The sequence below is a fragment of the Pleurodeles waltl genome, chromosome 5 (assembly GCF_031143425.1).
Source record: "Pleurodeles waltl isolate 20211129_DDA chromosome 5, aPleWal1.hap1.20221129, whole genome shotgun sequence".
In the NCBI taxonomy this organism is placed as follows: Eukaryota; Metazoa; Chordata; class Amphibia; order Caudata; family Salamandridae; genus Pleurodeles; species Pleurodeles waltl.
The window spans coordinates 473,461,497-473,484,753 of NC_090444.1; the positions used below are offsets into that span (position 1 = coordinate 473,461,497).

General features: G+C 49.8%; 1 protein-coding gene across 3 annotated transcripts in view; it reads right to left on the minus strand.

The window, feature by feature from the left end:
* Nucleotides 1-23,257, minus strand: part of MTHFD1L (methylenetetrahydrofolate dehydrogenase (NADP+ dependent) 1 like) — a 1,484,080-nt gene that overhangs the window by 442,964 nt on the left and 1,017,859 nt on the right. For all 3 annotated transcript variants that reach the window (XM_069234289.1, XM_069234288.1, XM_069234290.1), the window contains one exon: nt 7,156-7,295. In XM_069234289.1, coding sequence (XP_069090390.1) covers nt 7,156-7,295 — 140 coding nt within the window. The remainder of the gene's footprint in view (nt 1-7,155; nt 7,296-23,257) is intronic.

Below are 23,257 nucleotides of genomic sequence, written 5' to 3' on the forward strand. Positions count from 1 at the left end.
CATCTGCATAATGAGAAGGCATAGGTGACAGTCAGTTGAGATGCAAAGGAAGTGAATGCCATCCTGCTACAGCCACACTGAAAACAAATAATCAGAGGAATGGTCAGTTCCACTGTCATCTGTGTGTCATTTGATGTGCTGACGTATAACTGATGTTCTGTTGGCCACATCCTCATCTTCACTCTCCTCAGGGTCCACTGCTGCCACAGGGGCATTTCTAATCTCCTCCTCCTGCAGATAAGGCACCTGTCGTCCGAGGGCCAGTTTGTGCAACATGCAGCATGCTACAACTTTCTGGCAAACCTTCTCAGGTGAGTAGCAGAGGGATCTACAGGTCAGATGGAGGCATCTGAACCTGGCCTTCAGGAGGCTGAAGGCACGTTCTATGATCCACCTGGTTCGCCCATGTGCATCATTAAACAGATTCTCAGCCCCTGTCCTGGCATTCCTCACAGGGGTCAGGAGCCATGATTGGTTTGGGTAGCCAGAGTGACCTGCAAGTATTGAGGTACATACATTAGCCTTGCACAATTGTATGGGGGATGACTCCTGAAGGCATACACTGACATACATTGGGTGGGAACTCTGGCTCACCTATTAGCCACACCTCGTGCCTCTGTAATTGTGCCATCACATTTGGGATGCTGCTATTCCTCAGGACGAAGGCGTCATGCACCGACCCAGGATACGTGGCAGTGATGTGGGAGATGTACGGGTCTGCCAGGCACACCATTTGCACATTGATTGAGTGGAAACTCTCCTTATTCCTGAAAACCTGTTCATTGTGCCAGGGGAGGGGGGTGGGGAAGGGGACAAACGCAATATATGTTCCGTCAATCGCCCCAATAATATTTGGTATATGCCCCAATGCATATAATCCAGCCTTCACAGTGGCCAAATCTTCAACTAGGGGGGAAAGCAATGTAGGTGCACATATGTTTGACCAAGGAAGACAAAACTCTTGCCAGTACGATTGAGAACATTGGCTGTGACATTCATGCTGACAAGCCCACTGTCACTTGGAAAGAATCATTTGCCAGGAAATTGAACACTGATAGAACTTGCACAAGAGGGGGGATCCCACTGGGATGACGGATAGCTGATATCAGATCAGGCTCCAATTGTGCACACAGCTCTGTGATTGTGGCCCTGTCCAGTCTATATATAAGTATAATGTGCCTGTCCTCCAGTGTAGCCAAGTCCACAAGGGGTCTGTAAACGGGGTCTTGTCTCCTCCGCAGTGGTAGGTAGCTAAGGGACACAAGAGTGAGTAAGGTGTCACAATTTGAAAAATGGAACCACCACCTCAGTGTACATAGAGCATTAATGTGATAGGACAATGGAAATGGCAATGTATGTGCAAATTATAGAAATTACGCAGTTCTCTATTATCTGAATATTGCCCATCACCATAAAATGGCACCCGCCTGTCCTGTATGTAGGGACAGGTGGAATTGAAGTAACTCTGCCAGCGTTGCATGTCATGGCGGAAGGCGGTCTTGCACGGGGTCTTGTCTCCTCCTCCTATTCCTTCGCAGTGGTAGGTATCCAAGGGACACAAGAGTGAGTAAGGTGTCACAAATTGAACAATGGAACCACCACCTTAGTGTACATACAGCATATATGTAATTGGACAATGTATGTGTAATTTACAGAAATGACGCAGTTTCTAATTTCTGAATGTTGTCCACCACCACAAAATGGTGACCACCTGTCCTGTAAGTATGGACAGGTGGAAGTGAGGTAACTCCGCCGGCGTTGGGCGTCATGGCGGAAGGTGGTCTTGCACCGCCGTGCTGTTCCTCATTGGATAATATGGGGCTCTAAGGAGTACAGTATTCAATGGGGATCACGGCTGCAGACGTGACTGCCGTTTTCTGTCTAAAGCCTCACTTGATTCCTGACTTTCCACACTGCGTGTGCTGCTGTGACCTGTCTCTGGAACCTGCTGTGGCCAGTGTGACCAGGGAAAGGGCCCCTGCCTTCACTTCAGAGGAGTTAGAGAACCTAGTGCATGGGGTCCTACCCCTGGATGGACAGCTGTATGGACCGCCAGAATAACAGGTGAGTACACCATGGGCACGATGCATGCGGCAAGGTTGCCTAGAGATGTGTGTGCTAGCAGTGTGTCATTTGGGTGGGGGGGAATGTCCGGGGGTAGTATACATGCAGGGCTTCGGGTGATATGTGTGCCAAGGGGGATGGAAATTGTATTTGTGGGCCTGGGCCATATGTGTGACAGGCTGGATTGTATGGTTAATAGTGTCCTCTGTCTGTATTACCTCTGCAGGTCACCGCCCATCAGAAGAAGGGATTGTGGCGTGCCATCGCCAAGGACGTGCAGACTATGGGGGTCTATAGCAGGCAGAGCACCCACTATAGGAAAAGGTGGGAGTACCTGAGACGCTGGGCCGGGAAGGCTGCAAAGGCCCAGCTGGGGATGGCCTCCCAATGAGGGCGGGGTGCCCGTTAGAACCTGACCCCCCCATTCCCCGATGGCCCGCATACTGGCGGTGGCCTACCTAGAGATGGATGGGTGCGTGTGGGCAGCACAGCAGCCACAAGGGGGTGAGAACAGTGAGCGTGACAATTATTGTTGGGTGGCATGGGATCCTGGTGGTGGATTTCAATTAGTGGGTGCCCCTTAGTGACAGCTCAGCCACTGCCGCGTCATCCAGCTCGAGGTAAATGGGTGTATAGAAAAATCTAGTAACCTAGCTAGGTTGCATTTCATGTCAGACAGGACTTAGTGGGCCTCACGAGGGGTGAAGTTGGCGGTGGTTGGCTCTCATCTTGCTGTGGCACCTAGCCAATGGTATGCCAGTGTGATGCATAGTGCTCATTCCTGATCCCTTTGTGTGATAGTAATGTGTATGCCAACTGTGGAGTTGGTGCTGTAATTGGCCCAGTGCTCCCTTTCTCTCTCCCCGCCATTTTCATCCTGCCCATGTGTGCATTAGCATCATCTGGCAGAGGAGCAGGGGCACCGGCGACTGAGGGAGCCTCATCCCACAGGACCCAGGAGGCAGAGTTCACCGACATCGAGGGGACCAGTGGAAGGGAGGTGGAGGGGAGCACCACGATAGAGACAGGAGGTGACAACAGTGACTGATTCCTCCTCCAAAGGAAGCTCCCTGGTGGTGGCGGACACCTCTGGAACCACCCCAGCTATAGCCATCACCCCCGTACCAGCACCGCCCGGCCAGTAGCCCCCCACTGAGTTGCCCGTGTCCGCTCACCCAGGAGGGTGGGCATCTCCTTCGTCCCAGGCACCTCACGCCCTGCCCCAGTGAGCCCAGGCTGCTGCCCTCAGTGAGAAGGCTATTGACCTCCTGAGATCTATCTCTGTAGGGCAGTCAACCATTGTGAATGGCATCCAGGGGCTGGCATCCCAGATGCAGCAATGCAATGCCTACCTGGAGGGCATCCACGGTGGGTTGGCGGCCCTACAGCGATCGTTTCAAGCTCTGGCCTCCTTACTGATAGCAGCCAGTGTCCCTGTTCCTACTGTCCCCCCTCCAACTACCACTTCCCACTCCCAATCTCCTCAACCCCAACCCATCCCAGGCACAGATCCAGACAAGCATGCACACAAAACATCACACAAGAGTAGCACAGTCAAACACAGGCAGCACACTTCAGGCCACAAGCACTCACACAAACAACAGACAGTTGCTCACAACCACATCCACTGCCTTCACTGTCTCCCCCTTCTCCTTCTCCTCCTCCTCCCTCACAGTAATATCATCCCTCACACCTGCATGCACTACATCAACAGCCACCACCACCACATCAAGCAGCACACACACCTCACTTGCAGACACATTCACAACATCCATCCACGTGTACCCTTTGTCCTCACACCCAGTCTGCCCCCCTCCTAAGAGAGAGAAACAGCCATCCACCTCACATACGCACACTGTAAACGTACCTGCGCCCAAGTCCAGCAGAAGTCCACCTCCGACAACCACTCCTTCAACCTCCACTCCCATCCCTCCTCCCACATCCCGCCCCCACGTCCCTAAGAAGCTTTTCGTTGCCCAACTTGACCTCTTCTCTTCCCCTCCACCCCCTGTCCTGCCTGTAAGAGCAGGGTGCCAATGACCAAGTCCAGCACCTCAGACAAACAGTCTGCCATTGCTTCCATCAAATCATCTTTTGGCACAAAGGGGCCCCAGAGTGTGACGGCTGCCACTCCTACTGAGGGCACACCTCCAGCTCAGAAAGGGAGGACTAGAGTGGTGAAAAGCAAGGGACAGGATACAGGGACAATGGAGGCAACTCCTAGTCCTGGAGACAAGGACACAAGTTACATGTCAAAAGCCAAGGGGACCCGTCACAAGAGGGGACACATGAATTCCCCTTCTATCAGCAAAGAAAGAGAAAGTTCCCAACTCAACCAATGAAAGGGAAGGTTCCAACTCAACCACCAATGAAAGGCAAGAAGCCCATTTCACCAGCAGAGGGCAAGGATCCCCCACATCTAGCACAGGCACAGCAGCCCTCACCTCCAGCACAGGCACAGCAGCCCTCATCTCCAGCACAGGCACAGCAGCCCTCATCTCCAGCAGAGGGCAAGGAGCCCGCACCTCCAGCAGAGGGCAAGGAGCCCGCACCTCCAGCAGAGGGCAAGGAGCCCGCACCTCCAGCAGAGGGCAAGGAGCCCGCACCTCCAGCAGAGGGCAAGGAGCCCGCACCTCCAGCAGAGGGCAAGGAGCCCGCACCTCCAGCAGAGGGCAAGGAGCCCGCACCTCCAGCAGAGGGCAAGGAGCCCGCACCTCCAGCAGAGGGCAAGGAGCCCGCACCTCCAGCAGAGGGCAAGGAGCCCGCACCTCCAGCAAAGGGCAAGGAGCCCGCACCTCCAGCAAAGGGCAAGGAGCCCGCACCTCCAGCTGAGGCACAGCAGCCCTCACCTCCAGCATAGGGCATGTAGGCCACCCTCCAGGGACTGTTGTACAAGGCGCCCCCTCCAGAACCAGTGGGCAAGTTCCCCACTTCAGATACTGTGGCTTCCCCACCACTCCCCCCTTCCACCAGTGGATTCCAAATTGTGTCAGGAGTCAAGTTGGGCCTTGGACTGTGGACTGTGCCATGTGGCCATGTGGCCCTTTTGTACTTTGGACTGGCCATTTGCCCATTCTGGACATTGTCACCTGCATTTGTATTTGAATGGACAATATGGTGGCTGTTGGCATCAAATTACAGTGTTTGTCGATTATCATTGTGGTCCTTGTTTCATTTTAACGTGTATCCTGTGACATTGGCTTTGACTCTGCAGCTGGTTCTGTGTATGGTGTGTGTTGTGCGAGTGTCACTCTCCTTTTCCTTCCTCCCTCCCTCCCTCCTTTGTGTGCTAGGTCACCATCGTCGTCGACGTTGCCCTCTACGCAGGAACCACAGCCAAACTCCAGAAAAGGCTGCAATGCATCCATAACGCCTCTGCACGCCTCATCCTGGACACCCCCACCAAAGCCACATCACAGGCCAGCTGAGAGACCTGCACTTGCTCCCCGTCAACAAGAGAATCACCTTCAAACACCTCAGCCACGCTCACAAAGCACTGCACAACACTGGACCAGAATACCTCAGACGGCTCTCCTTCTACACCCCGACCAGACAGCTCTGCTCTGCCGCCCTTGCAACCGTCCCACGCATCGGCAGAACTACAACCGGTGGCAGATCATTCTCGCCAAGATGTGGAACACTCTTCCCACCCACCTGGGTCAGACCAAGGACCTCCTTACCTTCAGGAGACTTCTCAAGACTTGGCTGTTCGAGCAGTAGGAGCGCCTCCCCTCCTATCCCCCCAGGGCCTTGAGACCCTCACAGGTGAGTAGTGCACTTTACAAATTCCTTGATTAATTGATAGATTGATTGATCTTTTATCTCGGGCGCAGAATAAGACTTGCCACGCTATTTCTACTGGCTGTCAAATTCACTTTTGAACAATTGCAGCCCTTCGGTCAAGAGTAAGGGATAAAGATTGGACAATTGTTGAGGGAAATAAGAATACCTATGTGAGAAAGTTTTAAAGATGACTTTAGGCCATCAGGCAACACGAAAAATACTGGCTGAAAGGAGTGAACTCTCAATCCTCTAGTAATTATTCTAGGCTTCACTCCAGTTCATTGTTTTTAGCTCACCTGTGCCACGAGCCAGGGACCAACTCAGTGCAAATTAGCCTTGACCATGCTGGAAGAGAGACAATACAGCCCTAACTGTTATGCCACATCTACTCTGAATTTGACAAAGACCACCTTCAGACCAATTTCAACCATGTTGAACCCCCATCAGCGAGTCGACTGGGGTCTTGAGTTTTAGGCAAAAAGACCTCAGGACTTGAACCTGGATATATCCCTCCCACTAAGACATGCACTAAATGTGATGAATGGAATGCTTGGATTAAATGTAGACACTGATAATTCCTCAGGACACAGTCCAGTATAATGTTTTAGACAGTCTGTCCAGTTGTAGACAGGGCCTACCCAAAACCAAATCACTTTAGTCTGCCCCAAAAGTGGCAAGAACACAGAGGTCTTGCAGTTCTCTGTATGATTAGACTAAATCTGCACTTCGCTGATGAAGGCCATTCATTCCAAAATATGTCTGGGGCTGCTTGTGATCTGCTGCAGAGGGAATTCGGACTTACATGTCAGAATGGAATGTCCCTTTTTGAGTATGGCCAAGACTAACTTACATATGGCTGGTCCCTGTCTTTTAGATCACAAAGTTTGTACAAGAAGACCTAGACTGGAATATGGTGTCCATGCTACATGGAATCATCTGGTTATCACAGTGCATGCTGCTGCTCCTGAATTGTTCCATCACTTTCCAAAAACTGTTTTTAGACTGTGGCCTTGGGGGGACTGGGGAGGGGGCAATTTGACAGTCACTCAACACAGGGATTTAAGCCTGCAACCTTCATGCGACAACATCAAGTGATTAACCTAGCATCTAGGAGAAGATCATGTGCAAATTATAGGCTGAATCAAATGTACTCAATATTTTGTAACACACTGAAATATGCTTAACACAAAAAAAAAAAACGTAATCTACTGCTTTCCCAACTCCCACTCTTGACTCCAACATGATGATTTAGCTCTAAACGTGCATTAATTCATAATATGGATTGGAGTGAGAAAATAGAGCACATACATTTGGTCCACCTCCATGCATCTTCAAAGCACGAACTGTTGCAACAAGTACAACCACATTGGGGACTAATCCAGATGATCTGCATTTGATGTTGAAAAATTTCTCCATCCCAATGTCTGCACCAAATCCAGCTTCAGTGACTGAAATCAGAAAAAAAAGTAGTGTGGTTATATTGGGCAACATTTCCGATACAAAGCAACTTCCTACCCTTATTTCTCACAAAATTAGGAAAATATATACGTAACTGGGGGAAATGAAAGAGGTGAGCCTGCAATTATTAGGAAACAAAGTGACCACAATTCTTCTAAATCATTAATGCAGACTATGATGTAAACCAAAACGCGACATCCAAGAGGATACAGAAGGCTTTCTCTGAAAGGAGCTGTTGAGCAGATACAAACAACTCCCTTCAGAGAAAGCCTTCTGAAAGGTGAAAACGATGGGACTTCTAGATGTACATATAACAGTTATTGTACAACATGCATATTAACATTTCAGTGTTTCTCCAATACCACAGCTCAACAGGACTAACATCCAAGCACACAGGAAGTAGTAAAAGCTTGAGGTGGTCAGCTAATTAAAGAAGTCAATTTTTAAAATTTCAAACAGTTCTGTGGAAAAACCCAAGCGGGATATAAAATTGGTTGACCAATGGCATTTTATCATGCATTGTAACCCTCTTACATCACAGTGTGACCTATTTTTATTGTGACTGAAAGTACTACACTGGGTACTTTTGAATATCTGCTATTGTAAGTGACCAACGTGTTGGTAGCAAACACTAACCTGGCCAATTCGTAAAGCCATGTGTAAATGTATGTCAAAACTGTAATCAAGGCAAAAATGTGTTTATTTTAAGAACTCATAAGCTGATGTTTGAAGAAAAATGGTTGAATTTCCAAAATATATTTAAAGCGGATTTTTGAGTGATTGATCAGGTGTGGAGACGTTACTATTATTATTACTTTCATGCCAGGGACACTGCTTATGTGGCTGTAATGTATTACATTTTTGAAAATGTTTATTTATTGCATTTTGTTCAATATACAACTGGAAAAGAAACTTCCACCACAGTGTAACAGGTAGTTATCAAATTACCCTTGCCCTCCACAATGAGACCAGGTATTTCTTTACAAGCTTACATTATTGTGTCTGGCTCAAGTTCTCAGGCCTGCGGCCCCGGCTAGTCTATAGATACGATGTGAGTGGGCTCCTCATGTCTTGCGGTCTTGATGCCTGCGGGAGCTCTTCGGTGCATATCTCCAATTGTTCCTGGCAGTAGCACACCTCCCTCAACCAATCCCTGACCGTTGGGACGATCCTGCTTCCCCAATGAACCGCCGCCACCCTCTTTGCCAGCAACAGGGCTATGGCAACAAGTTTGTAGTGGCTTGGCTGCAGGGAACACACTATTCCTAGCAGACATATTTTAGGCATGTATTCCACCTCTACCAGTATCATGTTCGCAAGTGTTTGCGTTACCTGCACACAACAGCAGTGTATTTTACTGAATCCTGGCCTGAACCCCAGGCCACATGTAGAAAATCAGCCTTCTCAGCTCCACACTTTGTACAATTATCATCAGTTCTCAGGCCATATTTTCAGAGTTGCACAGGAATGTAATACATTTGCTGTAGATATTTAAAATGTATTATTCTAAGGTTGCAATTGGGTGTGTGTAAGCCACTGAGTCCACAGCGGAATTACCAGTCCTCCTGGCTCAGAGGATCATTTAGCACAGCATTCCATTTGTGTAGCGCCAGTGACTCTTGTACGAAAGTACCCTTTTTTTGGCATGGTTCCCCCACTTATTGCCTGCTATCAGTGCGATTAGACTGACTCACTGGGATCCTGCTAATCAGGACCCCTGTGATTGTGCTCTCTCCCTCTAAATTTGGTTGCCTAGGACCTTTGTGCACTCCACAATGGGCCTACTGATGTTCCCTTATAACTCCCTAGAATATGGTACTTAGGTACCCATCGCATTAGTACAATATGGGTCCCCTATGGGCTGAAGTATGCATTGTGCCACCTATGGGAGCCCATGCAAAATGTGCGTGCAGGCCTGCCATTGCAGCCTGCATGAAAAGGTGCATGCACTCTTTCACCACAGGTCACTGTAAGTCACCCCTACGGTAGCCCATCGGACGGGGTGCATGTCCCTGCGTGCGAGGGCTCCCATGCAGGAGCAGACGTGCCCCTACAAACTCCAGTTCCATTGGACTTTGTAGGTGTGGGGAAATCCATGTTACCCGTGTACTGGACACATAATGGTCCAGCTACATAATGGTAACTTCGAACCTGGGCATGTTTGGTATCAAACATGTCAGAATCATACCCCAATGCTGTTGTCAGTATTAGATGCATGATTCTATGCACTCTGGGTACTCCTTAGAGGACCCCCCCCCCAGTATTGCTCCTACCAGTCTTCTGGGGTTTTCCAGGCAGCCTGTGCTGCTGCAACCCCTCAGACAGGGTTCTGCTCTCCTGCTGCTTGACCTGCTCAGTCTGTGGAAGGCAGAACAAATGATTTCCTGTGAGGGAGGGAGGCAAACACCATCTCCCTAGGAAATGAGTGTAACAAGGCTTGAGAAGGGTAGCCTCGTATAGGGTGCCAACACCACAGGTGTCCACCATACACCAGGTCAGCTTCCTACAACTCTGCCTTCGGAGTATCTTGAACCTATATGTTATATAGACGTGTCACCAGAGTCTTCAGGGATATAAAGAGCAATAAAGGTGAAGGCCGCAGGGTGCGCACGAGTTCCGCCATTTCGATAAAGTGTCCTTCTGGGAACACATCTCCCATTACGTTTATACCCTGATTTTGCAGTAATCTGAGCGCTTGCTTTTTGTGAGTTATTTATAGGTTTGGGTGGCAGCATACTGGACGCGCCGGTGCATAGAGAGGGATTCCCCAAGGATCATCACGCTGTTGTTGTGCACTCAACTGTGTTTATCTTTCTTGTGCATGACGGTTGTTTGCCATGAGACAATAGGACCTCTAGTGGTATACTGTGCGCTACAACCCTTTCCACTGCCAGATGAGTCTTGTCTGTCTGGGGGTATAGCCAGTAGTGCCCAAATTGCACCTGCGCACAGATGAAATACAGCTGGAAGTCCGGCGCCTCAAACCGCCTGCTAATATGGTAAGGTAAGCGCTCCCATCATACCATTGACTGCTTCCCTGCACAAACCAGGGTCAATATTTTGGAGCGTGACATATTGAAATGTTGGATCAGCTGGATGGCTACATTGGTGAATAAATATAGAAGTCTAGGAAGCACTACCATTTTAAGCAGTCCTACTCTATCAGTCAGAGACAACGGCAACCATATCCATTGGGAAATTTGATCGTCTAGCCTGGCCATGGTGGTGCCATAATTATATAGGCGCACAAGTTCAGGATCTCTATGTATACAGACCCTCCAAGTACTTGACTGGACTTTCACTCCACTCCAGTGGGTAATCTAGGTGATGTGGTATGGTACTTTGTGAGAGGCAATATTGTATATTTTGCACAATTAATGCTCAGGCCAGAGTACCGCTTGTATCGTATATACTCATGACTGACCTCCCCCATATGTTTCTGAGGTTCCTGGATGTATAGCACCATATCATCAACATAGAGAGATGACCAGGGGGCAGTTGCTAAAGCGCGGGGTTGCTGTTGCATGCCTTTGCTGAACTATATACGCCAGTGGCTCCAGGGCCAATGCAAACAATATGGGGGAGAGGGGACAGCCCTGCCTCATGCCCCTGGATACATACAGTGGTTGGGAGGTAGATCCGTTAATCCATACTCGAGCGGTCGGGCCTGCATATAAGAGGCGGATCCACTGTGTAAACAGTGGCGGTACCCCCATGCGGTGTAGCACCGAAAACATATATGTTCACTCAAGTAAGTCGAATGCTTTAGCCGCATCTAGTAGCACCGTAGCTGCCTGCATGTCTAGATATAGATGATGAAGCAGTGCCAAAACAGTGCACAGGATGTGTGGCATGGACAGGTGAGGGATGAAGCCGGATTGGTCGGTTATAACCATAGTAGGGAGCAGGGGTTGTAGGCGTATAGCAATTATTTTGGCTATCTTAGTATCAATGTTAATTAATGATAAAGGCTTGTATGGCTCACATTTATTGGGTGGTTTTTCCGGTTTATGGAGGGTGATAATGAGAGCCTCTTGTAGAGAGGGATGCGACTGTCCTGCACTGTACGCCGCCTCATAGACCGCGAGTAAATGTGGGGCTAGTATATCAGCGACCTCTTCATAAAATTTCCTGTGAGGCAGTCGAGGCCTGTGCCTTTATCATTTGGCAAAGTACGGATGGCTTCTCACTTCCTCCACTGTCAATGATTGTGCTAAATATTCTCGCTGACTGTCAGACAGCCAAACCAGCGCTATATCGTCCAGATATACTCTACAGTGTCCGTTTCTGTAGTGGTGCAGCGAATGCTATATGAACTAGCGAGTTGCTAATATAGAGGGAGTTATAAGACTACCGTGCCCTCTGGCTTGGTGTAGGAAAGTACCCTCTTTCTTGGCATGGTTACCCCCATTTTCTGCCTGTTGTCAGAGTGTTTGCGTCTACTGGGATCCTGCTAACCAGGACCCCAGTAGTTTTGCTCTCTCATGTAAACTGTACCTTTTTCTTCCCACAATTGGCATTCTGGTCCCCCCATGTAAGTCCCTAGTATACGGTACCTAGGTACCCAGGGCATAAGGGTACCAGGGGATCCATATAGGCTGCAGAAGTTCATAGGGAGCCCACGCAAAGGGTTCTGCAGGCCTGCCACTGCAGCCTGCGTGAAACTGGCACATACACCTGTTTTCACTACAGGTCACAGCACCAGGTCACTGTAAGTCAACCGTATGGTAGGCCCTCTCAGCCCAGAGGGCAGGGTGCAGGTACCTGTGTGTGAGGGCACCCCTGCACTAGCAGAGGTGCCCCCACAAACTCCAGACCCATTTTCCTGGACTTTGTGAGTTCGGGGAAGCCACTTTATGCGTGTACTGGGCATAGGTCACTACCTATGTCTTGCTACATAATGGTAACTCCAAACCTGGGCAATGTTTGGTATCAAACATGTCGGAATCATACCCCAATACTGTTGCAAGTATTGGGAGTATAATTCCATGCCCTCTGGGGGCTCCTTAGAGGACCCCCAGCATTGCTACTACCAGTCTTACAGGGTTTTCCGGGCGGCCCAGCTGCTGCCACCCCTCAGACAGGTTTTTGCCCTCCTGCTGCTTGATCTGATCAAGCCCAGGAAGGCAGAACAATGGATTTCCTCTGGGAGAGGGAGGTAACACCCTCTCCCTTTGGAAATAGGTGTGACTGGCTTGGGAGGGGTAACCTCCCCAAGCCACTGGTTTGCTTTAAAGGGCACATTTGGTGCCCTCCATGCATAAACCAGTCCACACCAGTTCAGGGACAAAACTGGACAATGGAAAGGGGAGTGACCACTCTCCTGCCTATCACCACCCCAGGGGTGGTGACCAGAGCTCCTCCAGATGGTCCCTGGGTTCTGCCATCTTGTTTCCAAGATTGGCAGGGGACTCTGGGAGCATCTGAGTGGCCAGGCCAGGCAGGTGAAGTGAGAGCCCCCTCCTGATAGGTGTTTACCTGGTTAGGTGACCAATCCCCTCTTTCAGGGCCATTTAAGGTCTCTCTCTTGGGTGGGTCCTCAGATTCGGCTTGCAAGATTCCGCAAGGATTCCTCTGCAATCTCCACTTCTAGCCACTTGAACTGCGACTGGACCCCCAGGAACCGATAACGCTGCAAACAATGAAGACGACTCTTCTGCAACTTTGTTTCCACGTCTCCTGCAAGCTTTGCAACATTTCCCCGGCCGTGCATCCTCAGAAGACACAACTCTTCAGCCTGCACAAGAAGAAGAAGGAATCTCCCTTCAAGTGAAAGAATCACTCCACTGAACCTCAGGCACCTACAGCAAGCAATGATAGGCTTTGTGGATCTCCCCTCATCTTGAGCTGTGTGGATCCTGCATCACGGGTGGTGGTCCCGAGTAGTCCTCTTGGTCCTCTCTGCCAGCTGTGCTACTTTGGTGAAGGTAAGCGCTTGCCTTCCCACACAGGACAGTACCCCGTGCACCGAGTCTCCTGCAGCTGCCAAGGCTTGTTTGCATCTCCTCTAAAGTATCTTCAGACACGTATAGCTCCACCCCCAGCACTCCTTCCTGTGAAGCGCAGCCTCCTGTGTGGTTCTCCGGCAGTGTGGGATCCTCTTTTGTAGTGCTGCATGGGTCTCTTCTGCGACTCCTGTGTCCCGGTCCTGTGGGACTCCTGCGGGTGCTGCCTCTGCTCTTATGAACTCTCCGCAACGCTGAGGGTCCCCTGTGACTCTCCCTCCTGGGTTGAGGCCTCCTGGGACTTGCTGGTCCCCAGCAGCACCACTTTTTCACTAACCGCGGGTTTGTCTTTGCCAAGGCTTGTTGGTGGAATTCCTGAACTGACACCCGTCTGCAATCTTCACTCCAGCGTGGGACATCATCTGTATCCATCACAAACACTTCTCTGGCTCTAGGGATGCAGAGCTGACCTGTTCATCACCAAACTCCTCTAAGTACAGCTGGGTGGGTAGTAGCTCCTACGCCCCCTGGACTTCACTGTGACTCTTGAACTTGGTCCCCTCTCTCCACAGGTCTTCTTTCTTCAGGAATCCACCGATGGTTTTCTTGCAGTCTTCTCTGGGTGTCTTCTTTTTATTATTTTCCTCCCTTTGGGTGGTTTGGGGAAATTCCAGTGATTTACTGCTGCTTTCCTGGTTGCTGGGGGGTACTCTGTTACTTACCTCTGTGGTTTTCTAGTTCTCCCAGCTCCCCTCTACATATTCTACTTACCTAGGAGGGGGCCCTATGTTTGTATTCCATTTTTTTGGTATGTGGTTTTTGCTCCACCTGGGGTCACTATTGGTTATTGCTATTTGCACTGTTTTCTAACCTTTTTTATGCCTAGTTCTGATTGCTGGAGTATATATTTAGTTTATTACTTACCTCCATTTGGAGGTTTGCCTTTCTAGTAATTTGTGGTATTGTGTTCCAAAAATAAAGTACCTTTATTTTTGTACAAATTAATGTTTTCTTTCATGTGTGTAAGTGCTGTGTGACTACAGTAGTATTGCATGAGCTTTCCATGTCTCCTAGATAAGCCTTGGCTGCTCATCCACAGCTACCTCTTGAGAGCCTGGCTTCAAGACACTACCTACACTTCACTAAGAGGAGATACCTGGTATAAGGTGTAAGTACCTAGGGTACCCACCACACGCCAGGCCAGCTTCCTACACTTGGATACTGCTGTGATGTACTATGGTGGGCCCCGTGACCTCACTTTCAGTGATAGGTTCCTACCTGGTCTGCCCCCCCCCCCCCAATATGCTCTCACCACATGTCGCTTGGAGAGAAAGCGCACTTCTCTCTGCCTCCTCTTTGTATGCTGTGACATGCTACTGTATCTCTGCAAGCGTCTGTGGGTCTGGTGTTGTCGCTTACTGGCTTTCTAGCTTCTTAAGTGTCTGTTCAATGTGAAGCAGATATGTGCGAATCTCGCAGAACGCCGCCTCCAGGACTATACATATTCTCCTAATAGGAGCTTTAAAAGCTTCCCATAATGTAGAGGCGCAATCCACCAATCCAATGTTATTCTTGAAATATTCCTGTATTGCCTCCCTCACGCCAGTTTTAAATATTACATCCTCTTGGAGGGCGGTGGAGTGGAACCTACAGGTGAAAAAGAGAGGCATGTGTGCAGGCAAAGCCATCACTAATTTTACCGAAGCGTAATCTGCTAGGGTCTTTGCTAAGTGCTGAATGTCCGAGATCCATGTGCTCACCTCTCTGGTCACCAGCCAGGAGTCAAGTCGAAACTAGGTGCCATGCGCTGATGAGATGAATTAACCCTCTCTAACTCCTGGGAGTCTCACCTGCCATAGATCCACCAGGCCCTGCGTGTCCATTCCCTCTCGTATCACTGCGGTTGTCCATCTACCCTGCCAGTCCCCACTTGCAGATCTAGCCATGTCATGGTCTAAGTAGGTGTTGAGGTCCCCTCAGATAATAGCCGTTAAGGGTAATTCCAGTAATCAGGGCCATATAAAATGCTGGGTTATCTATATTAGGGCCGTATGTGGTAATAATTGTAATACGGGTGCCATACAGTGTACCCTGTAACATACCTCCCACCGGTGTCTACTTCAGAGTGTGTTATGGTGAATGGGACTCCTTTCTTTACCATGATTATAACCCCCTTAGCATGTGAATAGGATGAGCCAATTTTAATGCTGGCGCAATGTGTACCAATTGCCCAGTCTGTGGTGCCGGCAATGGAGGGGCCTCTTGCAACAGAGCGATTTGAACATTATGTCTATCAAGGTATGCCAGAATGTGTGGCGTCTTGCGCGGATTGTGCTGTCCTCGGACATTCCATTTTAATAATGTCACTTGGCCGTTCCTGGGAGCCATGTCACCACTTGTGCAAGAGGACCCAGTTTTACATCACCTGGTAAGTATAACCGTAAACATCTTACAGATACAACAGTAAATTTGCCGGGGTGTTCCCTCTGTGGGGCTGCCAAAGGGCTCAGATATCCAGGGGGTGGCTTGAACTAGGGAGTCCAGAGGTGCCGTGGCTTGACTGCATTGTAGTAGGTGCACGGAACTCTGATCCGAGCTGCAGCTGCTGTGCACCACATGTGGGCTGAGTAATTGTTATTTGTTACTGTTGCTAATAAAGGAAGGCTGTGTGCGCCGCTCTGCCACTCAACCCCTTGTCAACTGGCATCATTACCACCAAAGCATCTATTGGGAAGCCCCCGGCCTACCTGTAGTCCTGTAGGAGATCTGTCAGGCATAGCAGTGTCAGTATCCCAGGTCCTCTGGTTCTGTGGTTGCTTGGTCTCTTCTTAGGGATGCCATCGTCTTTATATATGCATGATGTGCTTGCGGAGTTGTGAATATCTTTGTTTTGCTGCGATAGTCTATTCACAGTTGGGTGGGATAGAGCATTACATATGGTATGCCTAGGTCTGCAGCTTAATTTTAGCTGGGGCGAGTTCCTTTCTGGCCTGCTGGACTGTTACTTTAAAATCTGGGAAAAATGGGATGGCATTCCCCTGGTATTGTAAGGCATCCTTTTCCCTGGCCAGACGAAGCACCACATCTCCGTCCGGTAGTTTAACACCCATGCATTGATGGGATGCAGGATGCTCCTGGCAGGTCACAGGGACCTGTGAGAGTGTTCCACTACCAGCATGTTGGACAAACGTTCAGCTCTAAAGAGGTCCTGTAGCAGATACTCCACAAATGTCTCCATCAGTCCTGTGTTGGTGGACTCTGGCACGCCTACTATTTGCATATTGTTACGGCACAACCACGCCTCGAGGTCTTTATTTTTTGGCACAGATCCCCTCCAGGACCTACTCCAGCTGATGCCATTTTTGCTGATGCCATTTTTGGGAGACTGACTGTAAATTTTCATTGGCGTCTGATATCCGTTGCTCTACATCAGTTATTCAGGCAGATTGTTTGTCTAGTGTGGCCGCCATGTGATCAAGCTGAATGTTGAGAGGGTCAATCTTGCCATCTATTGAACTTAAGCTTTGTTGTATGGCTGCTAGTGTCATTTCAAGCGCAGACCCAGGCTGGGACAGCTAGTCAATGTCCTCAGGCATCAGAGTGCCAGATGGGTTTTTGACAGCTCTTTTTGATTCGAACGTTAGTCGAGACTGCCCACGCTCTGCTTTCCCCATGTCCAGATTGTGCAGTATACACTGCCTGAGCGGGGGAAAGTGTTAGGAATCCACTCAACGGTATTTCTAGTGCCTGTACTGAATTGTTCCGTGATGTCCAGAATATAGTTCCTGGAGGGGGCCACACAAGGGACAGGCCCATATGGTTCAACACGGAATTATAGCCAGTTGCATCTGCACCTGTTATTAACTGAGCCCCTATGTTTCTACCCCGTGTCCCTTCCAGTTGCCGTATCCACATAGAGCCACACGGTGTCCACCAGTCAGCAGAGCGCCTCCAATGACAGGTCCCAACCCACTAGTGGGTGCTCTCAGTTGGTGGATAACAGTAGATCCATATTAGCCATCAATAGCTTGGTGCACTTCCTGCAATCGCCAAAGTGGAACAGGTGAGTGGTCATACGGCACCCTCTCCAGCAGCACAGGTGCAAATGTGCCTTGCACCTCCTGCCTCTTGGCCCCATGGATCTATCAGGGCCAGCGGCCTCCACTCGGGCCCTCTCCCACCACTAGGCCCCGGGCACTGCCGCCCGGCCCCATGCCCTATAAGGGGTTGCGTGTGTGCTCACCCAGACATGGGCCACCCGCACTGTTAAAGCTCCTCTTCGGGTGCACCTCAGGCTTGTGTGGTTCTACAAGCTGCAGCCCTGCATTTCCAGTGCCAGTCAGACAGTGCCAGCCGTCCTTCAAGCCGACACCTTATCTCATCTCCGCTCCACTTCTGCCACCACGAGGGCCACACAGCATCTCTACAGTGGTGCAGACGCACACGGGCTTCTCAGCTTCTGCCCCACGACCCCTCAAGGCAGCCGGGCCCGGCGACCTCATCATGGGCCTCCTCTCAGCTTCACCTTCAGGCCCCGGGCATCACCATCCGATCCTGCCTCCGTCCGGGTCGGCACGCTCCCATCCTCAGGTGTAGGCAGCCCTCACGGAGGCAACCTCCCCAGTCACCGCTAGACCCGATCTAAGTCAGCTGTCAGTGGCTGTCTTAAGTCGGGACTACGCCGCTCACTTAATTGCTGGGCACCGCCATCTTGTGGCCTATGGTCTTACGGCTGGAGCGGCTGGGCTGCCGCGTTGTTCCCCCCCCCCCCCCCGAGATTAGTTTCCACGTCTCATATTTCTGGGACGGGGCATCGCTGCGCATCGTGTTGCACCACGGTCCATCCTTTTATTTTTGTTACAGGAGCTCTGGAGGATATGTAACGGATGATGAGTCCCACCTGGCAGAGCAGCACTAATGTGCATCCATCTTGCCTTGGGCTCTCTGGCCTGGAATGTATTACATACATTGAGGCATTCCAAACTGACAAAGCATTTTTTTCCATTACTACTGGCAACCCTGACTGAAGCACTGAGGTGATCACATCACTGCTGGTAATCATGCATATGAGGTCACTAATGTAACCTTGTCTAATATGGTCACCATTGCAACACTAGTAATAGTAACTTGCAATTATTTTCATTGAACATAAGTAGCTCTTATTATACAAAAGGCTGGAGATTAGTGGCATAGATGAAAAGGACAAATTGGTCCACCACTTCAGCCATTGGTTAACTTTACCCGAGTGATTGCATTTTACACTTTTTCATGGAACACATCCTTATACAGTTGTTCACTTCAGGGACTACAATGGCCAAAATGGCATACCACATGGTGGCAGTGTTGTCCTTGAACACCTGGACCAGCTTCCATTTCATGGAGGGCAGGAATGCTTTCAATGCCAAGCGAATTACCTTCAGCTCCAAAAGAATGTTGTGGAGCAGAGTCTCTTCTGGAGGACAGAGGCTTCTGTATCTACAGCTTTTCCAAATGGCCGCCCCATCCACAAAGCCATACATCCTCACCACTGTCATCTCTGGGTGGGGAAGGGACAGAGCGTCTGGCGTTGACCAAAATCCTGATCCTGTAACTGCCACTACAGGTCATTTGCAGTCTCCCTTGAAATCTAGACCATGTTGTAGAAATTCCCCTGATGCTGCACCCACTAGGACTTGATTCCACTCAGATGCCACTTACGCCATTGAGCATTTTTCACCAGAAGGATGCAGGCAATCAGAGACAGCAGTCTCGGAGACAGTCTCACCAAAATCTAGGACTGAGGTTGAAACATCGGTATCATAGTCAGAACATCTTGGAATGGCATCATGTCCACAACTGCTCCGATGAAATGGAGCTTCTGATAAGGAGGCGGGTATAACTTCGGCATGCTGATAGCGAACCCCAGCAAATGCAGGCAGTCCACCATAGTATGGAGGTGGGTGACTACTGCGATGACACCTTCAATAACCAGTCATCAAGGTAGGTGAAGACTAGGACTCCTGACTTCTGCAGGTGTGCAGCAACAGCCACCATAACCTTGGAGAACACCAGAGCGGCACTGGTGAGATCAAGGGGGGCACTGGAAACTGAAAATGCTCCCGGCAACCCGTGAACCACAGGTAACGCTGATGGGGCTGCAGGATGATGTGATGTGGAAAAAGGCGTCCTGCAGGTCCATTGCTACCAATTTGTCTCCAGGGACGACGGCAGACAGGACCTGAGCAAGCGTGAGCATCTTGAATTTCTTCTTCCTCAGGAAGGCCTTGAGAGGGCGCAGGTCTAAGATAGGGCAGAGGCCTCCGTCCTTCTTGGGTGCACAAAAGTAGTGGGAATAGAAAACACAACCTATTTCTGTTGGTGGCACCTTCTCAATGGCTCCTTGGACTAAAAAAGCCTGCACTTCATGGCATAATATGGGGTGGTCCTCCGTCAGGGAGTTTTCTGTAAATTTGAGGGCATAACCCCGCCAGACAATTTGAAGTACACACTTGTCCGAAGTCATGCAGGCCACCGAAGCAGGTGGTGCCTGATCCTGTCGCAAACAGGGCACCCGTGTTGGTGTGAGGGCATACTAAAGGGTTTTGGAGGCAGCAGCTGCCAGGGGAGTGGCGGACTGGGCAGATCTCTGGCTCAGAGTCCCACAAGATTCACTGGTGCTAATAAGAGACAATATCTAACTGAAGATTCCTTAACAACCCACCCATCCTCCCTGCTCTTTAAAATGATTTCTAGGGACAGGGACTCCTCTTTCAGGGCCTTAGTGTTAACATACCAGTAGTCAGTTTATCGCTCTTTGCTTCTGGCGTGGAATGTTGTGAAAAGAAACTAACGTCAGTGCCCAGGGGTGGTGCCTATATAGCAACCACAACATCATATCCGCTGCGAATGATGCCGATGACGGATACCACCTAACAGCGCGCAGGGGTACTGCTCCCGAAATCCTCCGGATTCAGTCTGACGCCTGGGGAAAATTCAATTTAAGGAATCTGCAGCTTTAAGTCTCCATCCAATATTATGGGCAGGCCTTGTGCAACTGAGTTTCACACTTTTTTTTTTTAAACAATATTTTATTGTCATTTTATTTTAATACATTATTAATACAATTATAACTTGTACAATAGTCCACATTAATTATTACCAACCATTGTTGCACTATTCCAATCTGTGGATAGTACTTGCATGAGCGTATTCGTAGGCTATGAATCTTCTCAATAGAAATTCTTAACTATTTACATGATGGTGGTTAATTGAGGTGAATGCTCCTGGTAGGGTGGGTTAAGGACTAGTCAGCTGGTACTGGAGTTCGCTTGTTAAGTTTAATTTCAACTGTCTACTCAGGGGTTATTGGCCGTGTGTGTGTGTACCTGGGCTGGCTCCTGATCACAGTTATATAGTGTCGCTAACTCGCATGTGGCTGCTGCCCTCCTTGGCTATCCTACTCTCTGTGCTAGGTCCACCAATCTTCCCCTTCAGTTCGTAGAGCGTGTTTATGTGTTCTGGTCTACCTAACTACCCTTGGCCAGACGGTGTCTCGGCTACTCTCCTTGTGTTTCCTCGTCGCTATCTCGAGATTCCCATCCTCTTAATATTTCCTCCCATAAAGGGGCAATGGGTTTCTGGCGCAGTCCCCTCAATTCTTCGCGCTCCAAGACCTGAAGTTCCGCTCTGGCCCATTTCGTGACTTCGCGTCACCAGACTTCCAATGGGGGGAGCTAGAAGCTTTCCAGTTTAGTGTTATTTGTCTCCTGTAGAGTGCCAATGCCAGGTCCAGAAATCTGGTAGTTACTGCACCCAGCACCAATCCCGAATGCAGTCCCAGCAAGCACAGCGATGGGGTTTGCGGCAGTTTGACACCCAGTGATTTCTCAAGTTCGCCCAGTATCTTCTCCCAGGCCCACCGGTTATCCGGGCAGTGCCATAGCATATGGTCCAGGTCTGCATCTAGTTTGTTGCATCTGGGGCATGATCTGGGGTCTCCCTCATAGATGATGTTTAGTCTATGCGGTGTGAGATATGTTCTGTGCAAATAATTAAATTGTATATATCTTAGATGTGTGTTCCTAGTTACTGTTCTAGGGTATGCCATTGCTTTCTTCCACTGAGCCTCTGTCAGAGTATTACCCAGTGCCCTTTCCCATCTCTCACAAAGGGCTTGGAGGGGGGTCAGAGTGCACTCATTTTGGGCCTTGTACAGTTTTGCGACCAGATGGGTATCCTCGCCCATGGTCAGGAGGATATGTATAATATTGTGTATCTCTGGTTCTGCATTAATCGTTCCCCAGTTTATTTTAATACGGTGAGTCAGGTGTTGGTAGGTTAAGAACTGCCCAGTCGGTATTTGATTCCTTTCGACCAGATCCGTGAATGATCTCAGTATTCCTCCCTGAAAAAAGTCTCTGAGAGTTCCAACCCCTTTACTCGCCCATATCCCTAAGCCACCGCAAGTCCTCGAACCGTCTAATGGGTCAAGCACCAGCCACTGTAATGGAAGGGCTGGGGAATATGGTGTACCTATTCCCGTTCTGCGTGAGCATCTCTCCCAGCATTCTAACGCAGTTTTCAGTAATGTACTCTCTACTTTGCACTTCACTGTTCGGGCTAGCATGAACGCCAGCATCCGATTTCCGCCACTCCCCCCGCATCCTCCGTGCATCCTCTCCCCGCCAGCCATCCGGCCACCCACTGCAACTGACAGGCCAAATAATAGGATTCAAAATCTGGCACCCCAAGGCCTCCCTCGATCACCGGCCTACAGAGGACAGTGAGCGAGGCGCGTCTGCGGCCTCCATCCCATATAAGCTCTCTGAATAGGGTGTTTAACTCGTGGAACCAAGTTGAGGGAATCACTACTGGCAGGTTAGTAAAGAAATACAGGAGGCGTGGGAGCATTATCATTTTTGATAGGGATATCCTAGCTGATATGGTCAGTTTCAGAGATCTCCAAAATCCCACTGAGGAGCGGAGCGCTCGGACTGCTTTACCTATATTACCCTCACGTAAGTCTCTTAGGTCGTGGAACACCTGGATGCCCAGGTATTTAAAGGTGCGTGGGGCCCACACAACGTCTGGAGGGCATGTCGATGGGCGTACTCCGCCTGATTTTAGTGGGAAGACAAAGGTCTTACTTCTATTTAATCGGAGCCCTGAAAGGGCTCAGAAATTATCTAGCGCCTCTAATGCCCAGGGTAGGCCTGTCTTGCCCCCCCTCAAATATATTAGGACATCGTCTGCGTAGAGTGAGATAATATTTTCAGTTTGTCCTAGCATTATCCCCTTGCCCAAGCCGGCGGAGCGGAACTGGGCGGCCAGGGGCTCAATAGCCAGAGCGAACAACAAAGGGGACAGAGGACATCCCTGTCTAGTGCCCCTGTAAACTGGATATGCCTCCGAGACCGACTTTCCGGTCTTCACTCTCGCAAGGGGGAATGCATATAATAGACCCACCCAGCGCACCCAGTTGGTTCCCAGCCCCATTCGGAGCATCACTGTCCGTAGGAAATCCCATCTTAGGGAGTCAAATGCCTTCTCGAAGTCTATTGCCAACAGGGTTGCACCCGGGGGCTTCTCAGTGTGTGGCATGTGTAAAATGGAGAACAGGTGCCTCAGATTTAGGGATATGTTCCGTGCTGGGATAAAACTATTTTGATCATGGTGTATCAGATTAGGGATATGTTGAAGGGTCCGATTGGCCATAAGTTTACGGAGGATTTTGAAGTCACAATTTAGCATTGACAATGGGCGGAAGTCGGTCACCGATAGTTCGCCTGTGTCTTGCTTAGGCAGGGGGACTACCAGTGCCTCCCCCATAGAGCCGGGAAGTATACCTCGTTGGAATGCTTCTGTGAATGTTTCTACCAGTCTGGGAGCTAGCAGTGAAGAGTACTTTTTATAGAAGTCCATCGGCAGCCCATCAGTACCTGGGGTTTTCCCAGCAGCTAACTGTGATATGGCTTCTTGTACTTCATCCAGGGACACCGGGCCCCCCAGAACATCCCTGTCGCTATCTG